Source organism: Lycium ferocissimum, chromosome 4, assembly GCF_029784015.1.
Source record: "Lycium ferocissimum isolate CSIRO_LF1 chromosome 4, AGI_CSIRO_Lferr_CH_V1, whole genome shotgun sequence".
NCBI classification, from domain to species: Eukaryota; Viridiplantae; Streptophyta; class Magnoliopsida; order Solanales; family Solanaceae; genus Lycium; species Lycium ferocissimum.
In genome coordinates this window covers 25,479,135-25,496,039 of record NC_081345.1, presented here as the reverse complement: position 1 = coordinate 25,496,039, position 16,905 = coordinate 25,479,135, and the positions used below count along the sequence as shown (strand labels likewise).

At 36.3% G+C, this 16,905-nt stretch overlaps 3 protein-coding genes and 1 non-coding gene across 4 annotated transcripts; 3 read left to right on the top strand and 1 right to left on the bottom strand.

The window, feature by feature from the left end:
• The first annotated feature begins 5,132 nt into the window (after nt 1–5,132).
• LOC132054498 (anthocyanidin 3-O-glucosyltransferase 2-like) lies at nt 5,133–7,070 on the top strand. The gene has a single exon (XM_059446495.1). The coding sequence runs from the start codon at nt 5,452–5,454 to the stop codon at nt 6,955–6,957; it is 1,506 nt and encodes a 501-aa protein (XP_059302478.1). The 5' UTR covers nt 5,133–5,451; the 3' UTR covers nt 6,958–7,070.
• Nucleotides 7,071–8,557: 1,487 nt separating this feature from the next.
• LOC132054497 (aluminum-activated malate transporter 12-like) lies at nt 8,558–12,917 on the top strand. The gene is made up of 6 exons (XM_059446493.1): nt 8,558–9,326; nt 9,852–9,992; nt 10,092–10,364; nt 10,770–10,900; nt 11,039–11,182; nt 12,117–12,917. Exons 1-6 carry the CDS (start codon nt 9,074–9,076, stop codon nt 12,762–12,764), a joined length of 1,590 nt encoding a protein of 529 aa, XP_059302476.1. The 5' UTR covers nt 8,558–9,073; the 3' UTR covers nt 12,765–12,917.
• Nucleotides 12,918–13,049: 132 nt separating this feature from the next.
• TRNAC-GCA (transfer RNA cysteine (anticodon GCA)) lies at nt 13,050–13,121 on the bottom strand. The gene has a single exon. It is a non-coding gene; the product is annotated as a tRNA-Cys (tRNA).
• A 1,288-nt stretch (nt 13,122–14,409) lies between these two features.
• On the top strand, nt 14,410–16,248 carry LOC132051949 (uncharacterized). The gene is made up of 2 exons (XM_059443235.1): nt 14,410–14,658; nt 15,535–16,248. Exons 1-2 carry the CDS (start codon nt 14,478–14,480, stop codon nt 16,050–16,052), a joined length of 699 nt encoding a protein of 232 aa, XP_059299218.1. The 5' UTR covers nt 14,410–14,477; the 3' UTR covers nt 16,053–16,248.
• The last annotated feature ends 657 nt before the right edge of the window (nt 16,249–16,905 follow it).

The window sequence follows — 16,905 nt, the reverse complement described above, 5'->3', positions numbered from 1 at the left end:
CAGTGAGAAATAATGAAAGGATGAAGAAAACTCGTTAATCATTTTCGTATTTTGTTATACTCCTAAATCAATTAATATCTCATCATTTGAGTTGTTTCAAATATTTGTCATAATATTGCATAAACTTGCATTTTCTTCTGCCTATACGTAAATTATCATATTTTTGCAAATCTTATTTTTGAATAACATTAGCATACTTGCATTTGCAGCATTAGCAACATTTTACAAGCTTTATTTTAAATAGCATTTAAAATCTTCTTTTACGCAAGTTATTATATTTTTTACAAGCATTATCTTAAATAGTATCGTTATTGCTTTCATTTAAAGTACAAAGTCTAAAAATGTGTGTGTGTGTGTGTGTGTGGGGGGGGGGGGGGGGGGGGGGGGGGGGGGGGGGGGGGGGGGGGGGGGGGGGGGGGGGTTCGTTTACTTTTATAAGTCTTGTTCTAAGATAGCATATAAATCTTTTTTTTATGCAAGTTATCATATTACTTTTGTAAATCTCATTTTTTTTGAGACAATATTTTTAGCTTTCTTTTAAATCCTTAGCAATATTTTCTAGCCACCAAATTTAAGCACCACTTTTTGCATCTTTAATTTTAATTAATTAACCTAAGCTTGGCCGGATAACTGTAGTTAACAGATTCTAAAGGATGCCTAACCCCTTCCCTTTAGGATAATATAGAACCCTTACCTAGAATTAAGATTAAGCAGACCATTAACGGAGGTTTAGTTAGGCTTTACCTTAGTTAATAAAATAGGTGCCCTAATTCACCTTAAAATCAATTAGGTGGCGACTCCTTAAAATAAAGCAAAAATAGGAATCTCCAATATGTTGTACTCATTTTAACCGGTTAAAATGAGGTATAACGATCGATTTTGGTAAGTAGGAGCTTGAACGATATGGACGTGGGTTTTGATGTGGAGGTACTCGGGGTTGGTAGTAGTTTGCTTGGGCGTTGTAGACAGGGTAAGGAGATAGTGGAGTTTTGTAAGGTTCAACGTAATGGTAAGGGTGGAAAGGTGGTTGTGGATGGTTAAAGTATGTAGTGGCTTGGCTTGGCTTATGTCCTTGGACATTCATGATCTGATCAGCGAAAGATCTTCTTTTTTCTTTTTAAGTCCACGATGTAGAACGTATTGAATAGCTTTGTTTACATCTTGCAAAACAGTAAGATCTGAATTTTTCCGCATTTGATTCCTTCTTCCAAGGCTTCACCATTCGGACAACTTCGTGAATTTTTGTCCCATCATACCTATCATTTTCTCATAAAATATGCGGCACAACATTCAATGAAAGTAGCAAATATTTCTCTCGTCATTCATCGGGGGTTGAACCACGGCGCCGACCTTCCAACGCGCGATACTCACGGAACGACTCGGTTGACTTCTTGGTTAACTTAGTCGTAGACTCTATCCGGTGTGATATCGGTGTTGAACCGAATCGGTCCATAAAGTCTTGGGCCATGTCACTCCAACCACGCCACTTGCGGACGTCTTGTTGTGTGTACCGGGCAAGAGCTTCACCGGATAAGCACGCAGAACAGGTTTCATCCTTATGTTCGATCTCTCTCTCACTCCCGACCAATTTGTCACAATAAGCCATAAGTGTGTATGAGGATCGCCGGTTCCATTGAGTATCAAACCGGCGGTTTGTAGCCTACGGGTGCAAGTCAACATCAGTGAACGCACGGATCCTCGTATTCGACACTCTTAGTTCCTTAGCAACTTGAAGATTTCTGGTGTTCTTTGGGGTGGATCTATTTTAGCAACATATCGTCAATGCCTTACTTCTTTTGCCTCTTTCTCCATTTCCTCGTATTGATCTACTTGGGGCATGGAACACGGCGGTTCATCGGGTTGGTATAGGCTTGTGTTTCCGCGACATATACCGGAGGAACATATTGTGCATTAGGAGTGACAAAATGTGCCCTTGTATATCTTTGGGTTGGATAAGTTTGGACGGTGAGTGTTTTGGACTAGTGGTGGTGTGTTGTAAGCGGTGTTTGTGGGTAGTTGGTTTGGTGGGTTTTGAGGAGTAGTTGTAGGTGGCAGATTAGTGTTGGTAGGTAACGAAATATAAGGAGTGTGAACTTGTGATTGATTTGGTGGGTTGACGGGTGGTGGATTAGGAGTAGCGTAGGTATTGTAAGTCGGTGGTTGATTTTGTGGAGGAGTACAAGTAATGTGGGTGGTTGGTTGACTTTGTAGAGGGGTATAGACGGATGATGGATTTGGTGGAGGAAAGTTGTTATTGGTGGGTACATTATTTTGAGGAGGGAAATGTTCAGGGACTGGAGATTCCCGGTGATGGAAAACGAGGTGGATTTTGTGCGACGATTACGGGTTCGGAGGTGGACTTTGGAGTGTGACGGATAAGTTTGGTCGGAGTCCCTAACCCGATTTAGTTCGCTACGTAGTCCTCAATCTCTTGAGTCGGACGGGCGATATGTTCGTCATGTTGTATAGTATTTCTATGTTCGGAAGTCTCGGGAGGATCGCTGAGAGATCACAATGTTTTCCAAACCAAATTGAAACGGATGCGGTTAGATCGGTCATGATAATTTCCTTTCCTTGCACAACCCAGGTACGTCGAGGTAGTGATGACGTCTTTGACCTTGTGAGGTAAGGGTGATCGGCCAGCTCGAGTATCAACACGAATCAACTCTCTTTTGGAATAAACATAAAAAGAAATATAAAGTGCAAATGATGTTAGTCTCATTAACTATCTAGGTAAAGTCATGATCACGTAGAGTCAAGTAAGTCATGTAGCAAATAATTCATCAAATAAAATCAAACAAGTTGTCAAACAAATGTAAACAAGTATATCAAACAATGACGCGTCCTAATATGCATGTGACCTCTTTGTGCCAGAGGTAGGCCTAACGTTTGTCTGAAGGGTAAAGTGCGCCATAATACGTCATTCCATTGCTTTTGATTAATTAAACAAATTCTATTTCCCAAAATAAAGTACAAAATGTTAATATTTATTACATATTAAATGATACAACATAAAGTATTTCCTAATACAATTTCCTACGTCTAAATGCACAGCTCCATTTTGTGATGTCACTGGTCTTCGGCATTTGTTGTACTCCAATGCAAATCCATACCTGTCATAGAAATATTAGTCAATCCCACCCTCCTAAAGTTTAATTAATAAGAGCAAATAGTCAATATTTAAGCACAATTACCCTTCAAACATGCACATAAAGTATGATTTGTGTCACCCAGGGTCGTGGACCCACTTGGACGTTTGGGTAAAGTCATCTAACGGATTTAATACACCAAGGGTATTAAACCTCCTAGGTCATGAAATGTATGCCCCTAATAACGGGTGTTGGTTTAGCTCTATCTTAGGCTGACTAAGAGTTGGTTTACTAGACGCAAGGTTCCCGAGCGGACTACTCGAGTGAAAGGCTATGCGGTCACACGTTCGGACACCCCGCGCATATGCCAACTCTCCTAAAATTTCAATTTTTGAAAGAAAATTTGCGGGTGCATAAAACACGCCTCGCGTGTACGTGTGATAGTGTGAATTTTCAGATGTGGAGAAAAGTGATACGGAATGACAGTTATATCAAAACGGATGACGGTTAAAAGTTTATATCAAACAAACAGTTAATAGCATGTAAGAACAGTCAATAACAAATAAAGTAATTAAAGTAAACATATAAAGCCTATTTAAACTAAGTCCATTATGGTTAGAACCTAAGTTGATCCCAATGGAGTCGCAAGTTTATCATACCTATTTTAGCAACTCTGTCAAAATAGTTTACAACATCCGGTAATTAGGGGTTATTTAAAGTTAAAAGTCGCCACCTAATTATTTATGGTGAATTAGGGCACCTAAAGTCATCTAAAGTATTTATCTAAAGTTGATGTTATTTTCGGCTAAAAGGAACTGAAACTAAATTAAAGTACAAGTTGCCTTGCCTATTTGTATTGATACAGCGGTGAGGAATGATTCACCATCTTATGATTTTGATATATGAGAGTCAAACCTTTTCCAAAATGGGGATAAAGCCAAGCTCGGCTCTGCCATTGACAGAGTCATTCACGGGGAGAGAGAGAGAGAGATGAGAGAGGGGTGAGGCGCAGAGAGCATTGCACGAAAATGGGGATGGTCCAGCCCCTGCCATGGCTGTACAAGCTTGTTTTTTACTAGGAAGAGGAAAGAGATGAAGAGAAAGAGGAATTAGGTAGAGGTGCGGCTGAAGAGAAAGAGGACTTAGGTATGGGAGGGATTATTTGTTCAGTGGGCTGGGTTTTAATTTCGGATTGGGCTCTATTGGGCTGAAGCTTGGCCGAAAATTGTGATTAATTGGGCTGCTTTGCCGAAAATTGTGCTATTTGCATTGTTGGCCCTTTTTCCAATTTCTCATGCTTTCCTCATAGAAGTTTATAATTTGAAAAGTGTATATAATAATCACACAATTAGTAATTAATAGTAATAAGGATATAATTCAATGTTACTAATTTATTAATAATAGCAAACTATAAATGTATAGATAATGTAATAATAGCGTAAGAAATATTATCTAGATTAACTTTATGATTAGCAAGTAATAAATAGGTAGTAATGTGAGGATAATATTAAAATATTAATTATAATAAAGTAACGATACTTGCAAATAATAGCAGCAATAGTAATAGCATAGTAATGAATAAAAATATTTAGATTGTCAATAAAAATTAAAAGCCCAAGAAACTAAATCGGGATAAATGAGGGACAAAATTGGGTGTCAACATTCACAATGATACTATGCAAAATTGGTCAATCGAATCAAAGCATCTTTCAGCCGAAGGATCATTGCTTTACCTATCAAAAGGGAAAGGATGAACAAGTCTACACATAATTCATATCCCAGGTCACTATCACTTGTCTAGAGTTTTCCTCCTGCTATTGAATATTGAATAATGAACAGATAACTCAATTGTCAAAAGGAATTAGATATTCAAACATCCGAGGGAAAGATATTCAAAACTGATGGAGTTATTGATGTGAAGTGTTAATTATGAGAAGAATCCCAACTACCACAAAACTAGTATAAATAGATGTCAGATGAAATGGTATATAAATCATGCATCAAATGAAATAGTTCAAACAAAGTACTAGTATCTTTTTTTTTATTTTTTATTTTTAAAATTATTATGAACTGTTTCTTCTTCCCCAGTAAAACATGGACCATATGAAGACGTTATTATAATAATAAAGCTGCGGGTTGATGAGTGAAGGATTAGTTCTTGGGCGTACTTTACTCATTCGCCCAATGCTCGATGCATAGGTATGCTTAATGCCTCAATATAATATTGGGAAGCACACAAAAATCAAGACAGCATCCGCGGAAAGCTATGATAAATCTACAGAAGTAAGATCGAAAAGTTAAAGAGCAAAACAAGACAAAAAAAAGAACAAGAGTAGGAGGGTATTGGTATTGTGCATCTGATATGAAGAAATTAGCAGAAGTGATTCTCGTCCCATGTCCACCAATGGGACATGTTGCTCAAATGGTGGAGTTAGCAAAACTCTTAATCCATCGAAACCATCAGCTCTCAATCACTATCCTCATCATGAAACTCCCTGATTACATTGATGCAGTCAGTGGCTCTTTCGTCGACACTGTTGCTGCTTCCTCTACTTCCAACCGCCTTCGGTTTGTCTATTTACCTGATGCGGATCCAACCCCTGAATGGAGCTCCAAAACCAGAGTACATTTCTTCTACAGATTACTACAAAGCCAAGAATCTCACATCAGGGACTTCTTGGTAAATCAACGTGGCCCCATGGCGGGTTTCATTGTTGACATGTTATGTGCTCATCCATTGATTGATTTAGCTGAGGAGCTTGGGATACCAAGCTATGTGTTTTTCACTTCACCAGCCACTTTTCTTGGATTGATGCTTCACTTCCAGGTTCTAGAAGATGAGTGCCACGTGGATGTTCCCGAATTCATCAGAAACTCCGACAGGCTGTTGTCATTTCCGTGCTTTGTCAACCCTCTTCCTCCAACCGTATTGTCGACGAATTTTGTCGACAGAGACATATGGCTAACAAGTGGATTCCTTGAATTCGCTCGTGGATACAGGAAAGCCAAAGGCATCATTATCAACACTTTCGATGAATTAGAAATGCACGCCTTGGATGCTTGCAACAACAACTTATCAAAGTCTGGACGGGTCCCATTGATCTATCCAGTGGGTCCAATTATGAACCAATCAAAGTCGTCTCGGCCAGAGGCCGAGGCAGAAATAACAGGGTGGTTAGATCACCAGCCACCTTGTTCTGTGGTGCTACTCTGCTTCGGAAGCCAGGGGAGCTTACCAGTTGAACAAGTGAAAGAGATTGCTTTAGCTTTAGAGCAAAGCGGTTGCCGGTTCTTGTGGTCTTTACGCCGACCCCCTGAAGATAGCAACGCCCAATTTCCTGGCGAATACACGAGCTTTTCTGATATCTTACCGGAAGGATTTTTAGAACGGACAAAGAAGAAAGGGAAAGTAGTGGGATGGGTTCCACAATTGAAGGTGTTATCCCACGAAGCAATCTGGGGATTCGTGTCACACTGTGGATGGAATTCGACACTCGAAAGCATATGGTTTGGTGTGCCTATAGCGACCTGGCCATTGCACTCGGAACAGCAAGGGAATGCGTTTCAGTTAGTGAAAGAAATAGGAAATGCAGTGGAGATTACTTTGGATTACTGTGAGAGGCGGAGGAGTAGAGGTGATCAGCCCATAATAACTGCACAAGCCATAGAAAAAGGGATAAGGGAATTGATGAAAACTAATACACAAGTCAGAGATAAGGCTAAAGAGATGAAACAGAAGAGCAGGGCTAGTGTAATGGAAGGTGGATCATCATACTTGTCCTTTGAGAAACTCATTCATAAACTACTGCAAAATGTAAACCAAATTATATTCCAAGGTTTTGTAGGCAAAAAGGATGTTCTTAACTAGTATTATCTTCTGTTAGAGTAAGTCCTAGTTAGGTTTCAATTGTTTCAGTTTGGTCCCTGTAATGTTTCTCTGTTGTCAGTTAAGTTCTTTTTAGGTGTTACAGGTTTATATGGAATTCTATTTTCCTGGCCATTCGATGCGCTGTGTGGACATATGTTTCATTTGCATAATAGGCTTGACTTGTGTAACTTCTTCAACATTACTACCAACTGGGTACTATAGTTAAGTTTCGTGTGGGGTGACACCTTGGCAAATGTGGAAACTACCATGTGGAACAATGTACACTGCTGCTTTAAGAATTAATTGGGGGGACTTGAGTCGCACGAGAAAGAACACAAAGTCAAATTTCCATCGTCCAGGCAACTGTTTTAGGAACAGCACCACATATGATCTTTAATTTGTTGAAACCACAACTCGCATTTTATTAGGTTAACGAACAAGAACCAGAGAGCCAACCCAAACAGGTTTTTCATGATCTTCCCTATCTATTTTCTATTCGATTTAATCATATGCATGGTATTCTCAATTTACTGTTCAATTAATTTGGATTCACCTTAGATGGGTAAAAACATTCCCTATTAAAAACTTTTCCATTCTCATGGGTCAAACTTGAGACCTCTAGCTAAGAGTGAAAAAATTATAATCATCTCGCCTACGTCTTTTCATCTATCTGCTCTGCCGATATATCAACTTGATCGAAAAATTACTCCTTCCATCCCAAAAAGATTGTCTTAATTACCATTTGGACAGTCAAATGATATTTTCTTTGGCCATTATTTTTTTTAAAATATTTTGAATTGTTAACTATTGTGACTTATAAGTAGTACTTTTTACGTAGTTTCTAAATATATGACTTTTATTTCAAAAAAAAAAAAAATTATGTCCAAATTCACACCGAGCATTAACTAATTTGACCCTCGTAATCTGAATCAGGACAATGGTTTTGGAACATTAGCTAGTAATTGGAACCAGTTATGCATTTTGTAAAGCTCACGTGGCCGGTTTCTCCTAATTTTCTTTAGTAGCACGTTAAGATCAACCACCTTTAGCCTCGTCACGGCTAATAACAATTTACCCAACGGCAATAAAAGTTTTCATTTTTGGTCCTGCAATTTGAACACATTGAAAGGGATGGCAGTAGGCACTGTGTTGCAAAATGCAGTTAGAGCTAAATTATAAGTTTGGTCAACCAGCAGATGCACCGTCAAGGCGCTTAGCCTGCTGGTTATTTGACACGTTGATAATTTATTTGTCTTTGCTTGTGTTATTAATTAGCTGGCTAATTAGTTCGAATATTTTAGGTTTATTTTGACTTAATCAGACTATTGTAGTCGAATGGACGTACCTCTCCTTCTTGATAATCATTTGATCTCAGATCACAGTTAATTGTTACTCTCTCCGTTTCTTTTTACTTGTCCACTCGACCCTCTCCTTAAAAAACTACGGTCCTACTTCCTCTATCTCAATTTATATGAGGGTGGTTGACTTGACACGAAATTTAAGAAAGGAAAAAAAGACTTTTAAAACTTATGGTGTAAAATGAACCATATATATTTGTGTGGTAATAAATCATTTCATTAGGGATTTATTTATTAAATTATTCTTATTAATTATACTTTTAAAATCTAAGTTTAATTATCCATACTTTATGTAGTTTCTTAATGATAAATGTAATATTAGAAGAAAACTAATAAAACTTTCTTGATTTGTTAATATAGACAAGTTAAAAAAGAAAATTTATTTTTAGTATAACAGATAGAAATAAAAATAAAGGAAGAGAGTATTTTCGGTGCTTCTTAGCTTTTTACGTCCCACAATTCACATAAAGTTATTTACATACACTACAAAAAAAAATATTCTCTAAGTAGGTAAACTTATCTTTCCAACAAAATTCATTTTGCTTCTCTTTTTTGACTTGATGACATTTGATAATTTGAAAAATCTCAAAGTACTTCATTAAGAAGCCTGTTAATGCACCTTCTATATAAAGTAACATATACCCTTTCTCTATAGATAAGGTGGAGTGGCCTATGATATTCCCAACAGCAGCCTCCATAAAACTATTGCTTCATCTTTCTATGCATGACCTCATTTCTCCATAGTAGAAGTGGAGGTGATGAGTGGAAAAAATATTTCTTGCTGGTTGAATGGTCTTGTGGAGAAAATGAAGAGGTTGCCAAGATTAACATGGAGAAAAATCTGGAAAGTAGGGAAAGAAGATAAAAGAAGGGTAATTCACTCACTAAAAATGGGAATCTCCTTAACATTGGTCTCCTTGTTATATTTAATGGAACCATTGTTCAAAGGCATTGGAGAAAATGCTATTTGGGCTGTCATGACTGTTGTGGTTGTTCTTGAATTCACAGCAGGTAATTAATTTATATTGGTTTTAGTCATGTTATTATGTTTACTTTAGGTGATTCTATGCTCTCTAGAAGTGTTTTAGCTTTATTAGAGATTTTCATACCAGTAGGAAGTTAAGTATATAGAACTCTACTCCTTCTGTCCTAATTTAATTTATGTGACATACTTTCCTTTTTAATTCCAAAAAAGAACATCATAATTTATTTTTTTTAAAAACAATTTAGCTTTAAACTTCTTAATCATCTTTAATGAGATGATTTATAAATGCATATTTATGGATTGTTTTAGACTACACATTCGAAAAGATTTTTCCTTTCTTAAAATTCGTGCCTAATCATATACCACCACATAAATTAGGACGGAAATAGAGTAATAGTTTTCATTTTAATTCCTTACTTTGTATAATGTTGGCTTAAAATGAATTGATTAAAGGAGTAATACTTTCCATGTTAGTTAATTCTTCTTCTTCCTCTTAATGATGACATGTTTTATTTTTTATTTGATTTTATATTTCCAACTTATATGGATAGGGGCAACATTATATAAAGGGCTCAATAGAGGACTGGGGACAATATTAGCAGGATCGTTGGCATTCTTGATTGAGTATATTGCCAGAGAATCTGACCACATATTTCATGCTGTTTTCATTGGGACCGCAGTTTTTTTAGTTGGTAAGCTTCACTTATTGAATTACCCTTTCTTTTATTTGATTTTCACTTGAATAAAAATGAATATTCTTTTATCTAATTCTTTTTATTTCTAATCTTCAGGAGCTGCAGCTACGTACATGAGATTTTTCCCTCACATAAAGAAAAATTACGATTATGGTGTGGTGATATTTCTCTTGACGTTCAACTTGATCACAGTGTCAAGCTATCGTATTGATAGTGTGTTGAAGATTGCCCATGAGCGATTTTACACCATAGCCATTGGCTGTGGTATATGTCTCCTCATGAGCCTATTGGTATTTCCAATTTGGTCGGGAGAAGACCTCCATTTATCGACTGTTGCCAAGTTCGAAGGCTTAGCAAAATCAATTGAAGGTAGGACATAATTTAAATGTAACAAGCACGCACAATAAAAATTCATTCTTTTATGTGGTACGTGTAAAAATTATTGCACAATTAGATTACTCATAGAGTGATTATAGATGAGTTTCTATGATAAACATCAATAAGTAACCTAATTAAATGACAACTGATATGCTATAATAGTTTAATTACATTAATAGTGTAAAAAAAATCTTTATATTGTTACTACATAGTATAACTTAGTTAAAAATTTGTTGTTAGTTTACCAAAGTCTGCCACAACTTACAATATCCCATATATATAACTTAACTCAAAATATGATGTTACTTTAACAAAATCTTTTACGAGTTACACTGTATATAACTTAATTCATGTAAAATAGAAGATTGATGAGATCTTTCTAACTAAATCTTGCAGCTTGCATTGACGAGTATTTTGGCGATAATGAGGAACAAGAAAAGGCCAGAGAAAATTTAATTGAAATGGAGGATCCCATTTACAAGGGTTATAAGGCTGTTCTAGATTCCAAATCAGCTGATGAAGCTTTGGTAAGTACCCTGAATTAATTATCTCAAGTCTAGTACCATTTAAGGCAGAATTATTAGCATTACTTCAATTAGAAAATTACATTTGTTCCTACATAAGATAACTGAATATTAATTGAGTACAAAATGTGAATGGATCAGGCACTATATGCAAGTTGGGAGCCAAGATATTTAAGACGTTGTTCCAAGTATCCGTGGCAACAATATGTTAAATTAGGGACTGTTCTTCGCCATTTTGGCTACACATTAGTAGCTCTACATGGATGCCTGCGAACTGAAATTAAGGTAATATTCCTCCCATAATCGTAACATTTTTTTCTTGTCTTTTTATTTTTTTATTATTTTTTGTGTTAACTAAGTCAACAAGAGCAACATGTGATGCCTAATTTTTATGCTCTCTAAGTCAACAGGAGCAATATGTGATGCTACTTGTCTTTCCTTTTTGGCGGGTTCATGTGCCTAGTACATTAGCCTCGGAGACGAATTCAGGATTTGATGTTTATCAATTCCTACAACGCGCAATGTCAAATTATTAGAATCCATACCATAATAATAGTAATAACTGCGTTCACAATCAAATATTAATATATATTTAATGAATTTTTAAAAATACATATAGAATATAGGCAACAGCTATGACCAGTTCACGTGAATTTATAACTAACCCTCTAGATGCATGTCCCTAGTTAGCCCTGTCTTGATTATATGGACCATTAGCCAATTATATGTAAGTGGAAAGTAGACAATGGATGAAGTTTGGAGGTTACTCAAAAAGGGTGGATGTTGGATATCCTTTTATCTCTAGAGTCTAGAATACCACAATAAAGCAACCATATTAAAAAATTGTTCTAAATTTTGTGTTAACTAAGTCTCTAGGAGCAACGTGTGATGCCTAATTTTTATGTTTTCTTAAGTCAACAGGAGTGATATGTGATGCTACTTGTCTAAAGAAGGCTAAACATACAAAACAGCAAGTTTAAAAAAACTTTCTAGAATTCTAAAGAGTTCTTGATGCAATAAATTGTTTTCTAAATTTTACAAATACAATATCATTGATCATATTGTTTCCTTTTTGGAACTGTTTTCCCAATTCCCTCTACAGTATTGCCCTAAGTGTGCCTCAAATTGATGGTATATATATCAAACGTGTTAGATCTCTAAATTAACTGTGATTAAATTAAAAGTTTTAGTCAGCTTAAACTTTTTTTTTTTTTTGCAGACTCCTCGATCAGTTCGAGTACTGTTCAAAGATCCATGCAATCGACTTGCCAGAGAAGTGACAAAAGCACTAAGGGAACTAGGCGACAGCATAAGAAATCGTCGTCAATACAGCCCAGAAATCCTATCTAACAATGTCCATGAAGCCTTACAAGACCTCATCAATGCCTTAAAATCCCAACCAAAACTCTTTCTTGGCACTAATAGTAATACTAACATATTATTAGCCTTAGCAACATTAGCCGCTAAGCAAAAATCTGGTAAAGATTTTGTAGTCTCTTTATCGAGAATGAATACTGACAAGTCTAATGACGGTCCTGTTCGTCTTGGACTCGGCCATGACTTTTTGAAAGAAGATGATAAAAGGAGCTTGAGGTCCACATTAAGCAAGCTTGGCATTACTAGCCTCGAATTTTTGGAGGCCCTACCATTTGCAGCCTTTGCTTCTTTGCTGGTTGAGACAGTTGCAAGACTTGATCTTGTTGTTGAAGAAGTTGTAGAATTGGGAAGGGTAGCGCATTTTAAGGAATATAGTCATGATGATGATAATGTGGTTATTGATGTAATTGGTGAGAATAATTCTAGAGTGGAAGATGAGATTGTTAGCAAATTACAAAACCAACTCCCCTCCCATGCAGCAGCAGAGTGAGTGTCGACTTTCGTGGTTTTTTCTATAGTTTCTTTTTGATAGACTAAAAGAAACTATAGAAAAAAACAAAGAGGGTTTCTTGGTTGATGATATATACATTAGTTAGTGAGGATATTATACATGTAGTTATTTTCATTGTTTCTTTTTCATGGTTGAAATGATATAATACTTCATATTGTTAACAATTTTATACACCTCGTTTAAAATAAAATTATGTACGTGTGAGTTGCTCTGTGATGGTAGCTAAAGTATTTGCGAGAGCTCAAAGAAAAAAAAGGTAGCTAAAGGGCCCAACCGGGTTCGAACCGGTGACCTCTTGATCTGCAGTCAAATGCTCTACCACTGAGCTATGGACCCTTGTTGTCTCCGTTCAATAGCGATATTAATCAAGAAATGAAACTAAACGTACATAAATATGTTATTTTAAAAATAGGATTATGATTTAGAACTTTTGCAGCATTAGTAGAACTGGAAAATATTTATTTGAACAAGATGTCAAATTTCTTTTTATCTGATACACAATGAATTAATTTACAAGTTAAATGGTTAAAAGATAGAGCACAAAGTTTCAAATTTCATATATGATGGCTCCACATATACTAAGGATAAGGTTGCATATGTTATTTTAAAATAGGATTATGTTTTAGAACTTATGCACAATTACTAGAACTAGAAAAGATTTCATTTCAACAAGATGTCAAATTTTCTTTTGGGATAAGGTATCATTACCCCTCTCACCTAGTAGCGTTTTTGCTACGACACACCTTACCTAATTTGTGGTCCTATCACCCCCCTAAACTATTTAAAACCGTAATATTTTGCCCCCTTAAGGCTGACGTGAATACTCGGACCAGATAAATTATATGCGGTGTGTGCACGCGCTGTGGGTCCCACGAAGCCGCTACCTTTTATCTTTTTAATTTATTTATATTTATTACTCTACCCGACCCATCCCCAATTATTTCCCAAACCAAAACCCACCCAAATATTACCCGACCCAACCATGGATTAAATTATCATACACAAAAATTGGGGAATAAATTAAAAGCCCTAAATTAGAAAAGGAGAAACAATTTCGCTATTTTCGAGCCCTAAAATATCATACACCGTAACTAGTTGAAAAAGGAGAGAATTTGGGACTTGTGTTCTTCTAATTTGGGTCGGGTAATCTTCTAATTTGGGTCGGGTAATGGGATGAATATAGGAGAATGGAGTTTTGTTTGAGACTTGGGTCATATTTGTTTTGTTTGTAATTCGGGTCGGGTTTATTATTAAAGGAATTAATTTTGGACGGTGGGGGAATAAAATGGAGTTTTGGAATTGACACGTGGAAGATTCCCATTGGTTAGAAACTATTTTTTGGAACTCTTACATGCCCCAAATATTTGGTCACACGCGAGTGTCCACGTCAACCTTAAGGGGGTAAAATATTACGGTTTTAAATAGTTTAGGGGGGTGATAGGACAAAAAATTAGGTAAGGTGTGTCATAAAGAAAAACGCTACTAGGTGAGGGGGCTAATGATGCCTTATTTATCTGATACATAGTGAATTAATTTATAATTAGCTAAATGGTTAAAAGATAGAGCACAAAATTTTCAAATATCATACTATGATGGCTCCACATATACCAAGGATAAGGTTGTGTATGAAGAGAATAGCGCGAAATAAAGTGAGTGAACGAGAGTGCTCATTCTTCATTAGCCATCTTTCAAATGAGTTGCTCCATAGCAATACTAAATTCTATATCCAGTCCTTATTGTAAATGTTCTCCAAAGAGCTTATTTAAGTGGGATTTAGGGAATAACAAGAGTAATGATGATAAGCCACAAGTCAGATATCATGATCTTGATCTTCCTTTCCCTCCTTCCCTTGTCAGTAAAACATTCTTGAAAGGTAAATCTTTCCTTCTTTCTATTTTACGGATAATTCAGTTACTGAATCCCGAAAAGAAATGAAAAAAACAAGATTCAAAGGCGGATTCAGAATTTACAGGTTGTGGATTCTGAATTAGGGGAGTGAATTCTGAATGTATCTAAGTCTATCTATACTTAATTTGGCACGCTCGTATATAATTATTAACGGTGGTGAATGTTTTCTTGGTGTTGCGGCTTCAACCAAACTCAGTAACGTTGACACGAAAAATAGATATATAGTGAACACAGGTAGAGCCAGAATTTGAACATTATGTATTCCAAATTTTAGGATAGTGATATCAGCAGTTAGGAACTGGCTTTTGAATTTAATTTTTGTGCATATTTAGTGAACTTATTAATGCATTACATGGTCTAGACTAAAGCTATTGAGTTCATTCGAACCAATACATAGCCTTCTAGTTCCACCACATCAAGCTAGCATTTCGCATAGATTTTGGATCAGGTTTTGAAAATTTATCTTCAAAAATCTGTTTGGCCATAAATTATGGATCAGATTTTGAAATTCTATCTTCAAAAAAATTTCAAGTTCCAAAAACTATTCCAGACAAGTTTTTGGGACTTCCACTCACAAAACTTCAAATTTTTTCCAAATAAAATGCATATCCCAACACAGCTTCAAAAACTCAAATTTTCAAGTTTCAAATTTCAACTTCAAAATCTATGGCCAAACGGGAAGTTAAAATTTTGATTACACCTCTGTCTTCAAAAAAAAAAAAAAATAAATAAAGAAAAAAAAAGTGAGTTGTGCGGAACTCGTGAACAAACTGTTACATCTACCATAGACAACAAAGCATATGTGTTCTTTAATTTTTTCTATTTGGCTGATGATAAATAGGAAGGGAACTGAAATGCTGCTATAAGGCATCAGTGGATGGATATAGTGCAACTGATTTCCACAACAGCTCTGATTTCAAAGGACCATGTGTGATCATTGGCTACACAACAAAGGCCTTTAAGTTTGGAGCATTTAATCCAGAAGGCTACAGAAGTACAGATGATTATTATGACACTTTTGATGCATTTCTCTTTTACTGGGCTGAAGATGATCAACAACCAATAACATTGCCTAAAGTAGGGGGAAGTGGTGCTGCCCTTTTTGATTATGCTAGAGGAGGGCCACAATTTGGTGCTGATGGATTGCTAATTGGACCTCCATTGGCTCCTGTCATGGGTGGATTTGCAGGACCTGATACTAATTCCGGGGTTGGTGATTTAAGACAAGCTAAATCAAGATTGGGACTTTCTTATGCTAAAAGGCCTGATGGTAAAGAGTCATTATTTGGAGATGAGTCTAAGGCTGTTATTGATGAAGTTCTTGTGTTTTGCTGTCCTCAAATTGCTAGCTTGTATTGATTCATGTTGACCATGAAAGTTTGCTCTTTCTGGCAAAAATGGATGTCATTACCTTAGGGAAGACTAATTAAATCTCAGGGATCTTGAGGTGAATAAGGAAAACATTTATTACTATACTAGGTCATAAAGTGTAGCACTGTAAATTTCGCATTTGTTTGTATAGATATGGGCTGCAATAGATTATCTAACGAGTCAATACTGTTCGTGCCTTTATATATATATCTGGTGCAATATATATAAATATAAAAATAATATTTTTTGCAACAAAGGTTGTTCAGAACGAACACCCTTGTACTATGAGCTAGCAGATACAGTGAGTAGCTAATTTGGAGAGATTGTACTTTCTTGGCTTGCTAAATTTCCAGTTTGTTACTGATGGGGATGTTTTCTATTCCTGTAATTACTGGCATTGCCACCTTCATGCCGTCATTTTTCAATAGGACGATATGTCATATGCGAACAAAGAACACACGCAGAATGAAAAAAAAAAAAAAGCATTATAAGAGCTGATACTTTTTAATGATGTGAGGCGCTTTTTTAGAAAATTGCATGCTTGGCCCAAAGCTATATATACGCTAGCCTACTTATGATGAGTGATACTTTAATGACTAAGTCGCTTTTTAAAATCACATGCACCAAAGCGACAATATCACATCACGTTAAGAGATTTTCGAACTTGCACCAACAATGTAGTGAGCCAATGGTTGAGAGACAGTATGAATACGGGAGTAAATCGTACGGCACTTAAATGGACAACGTCACATCACGGTAGACAGATTTCGACGTTAGCCCAACAACTGACGAGCCAATGGTTTGGAGGACGAGTATGGAATACGTAGCGTGTGCGCGGGCT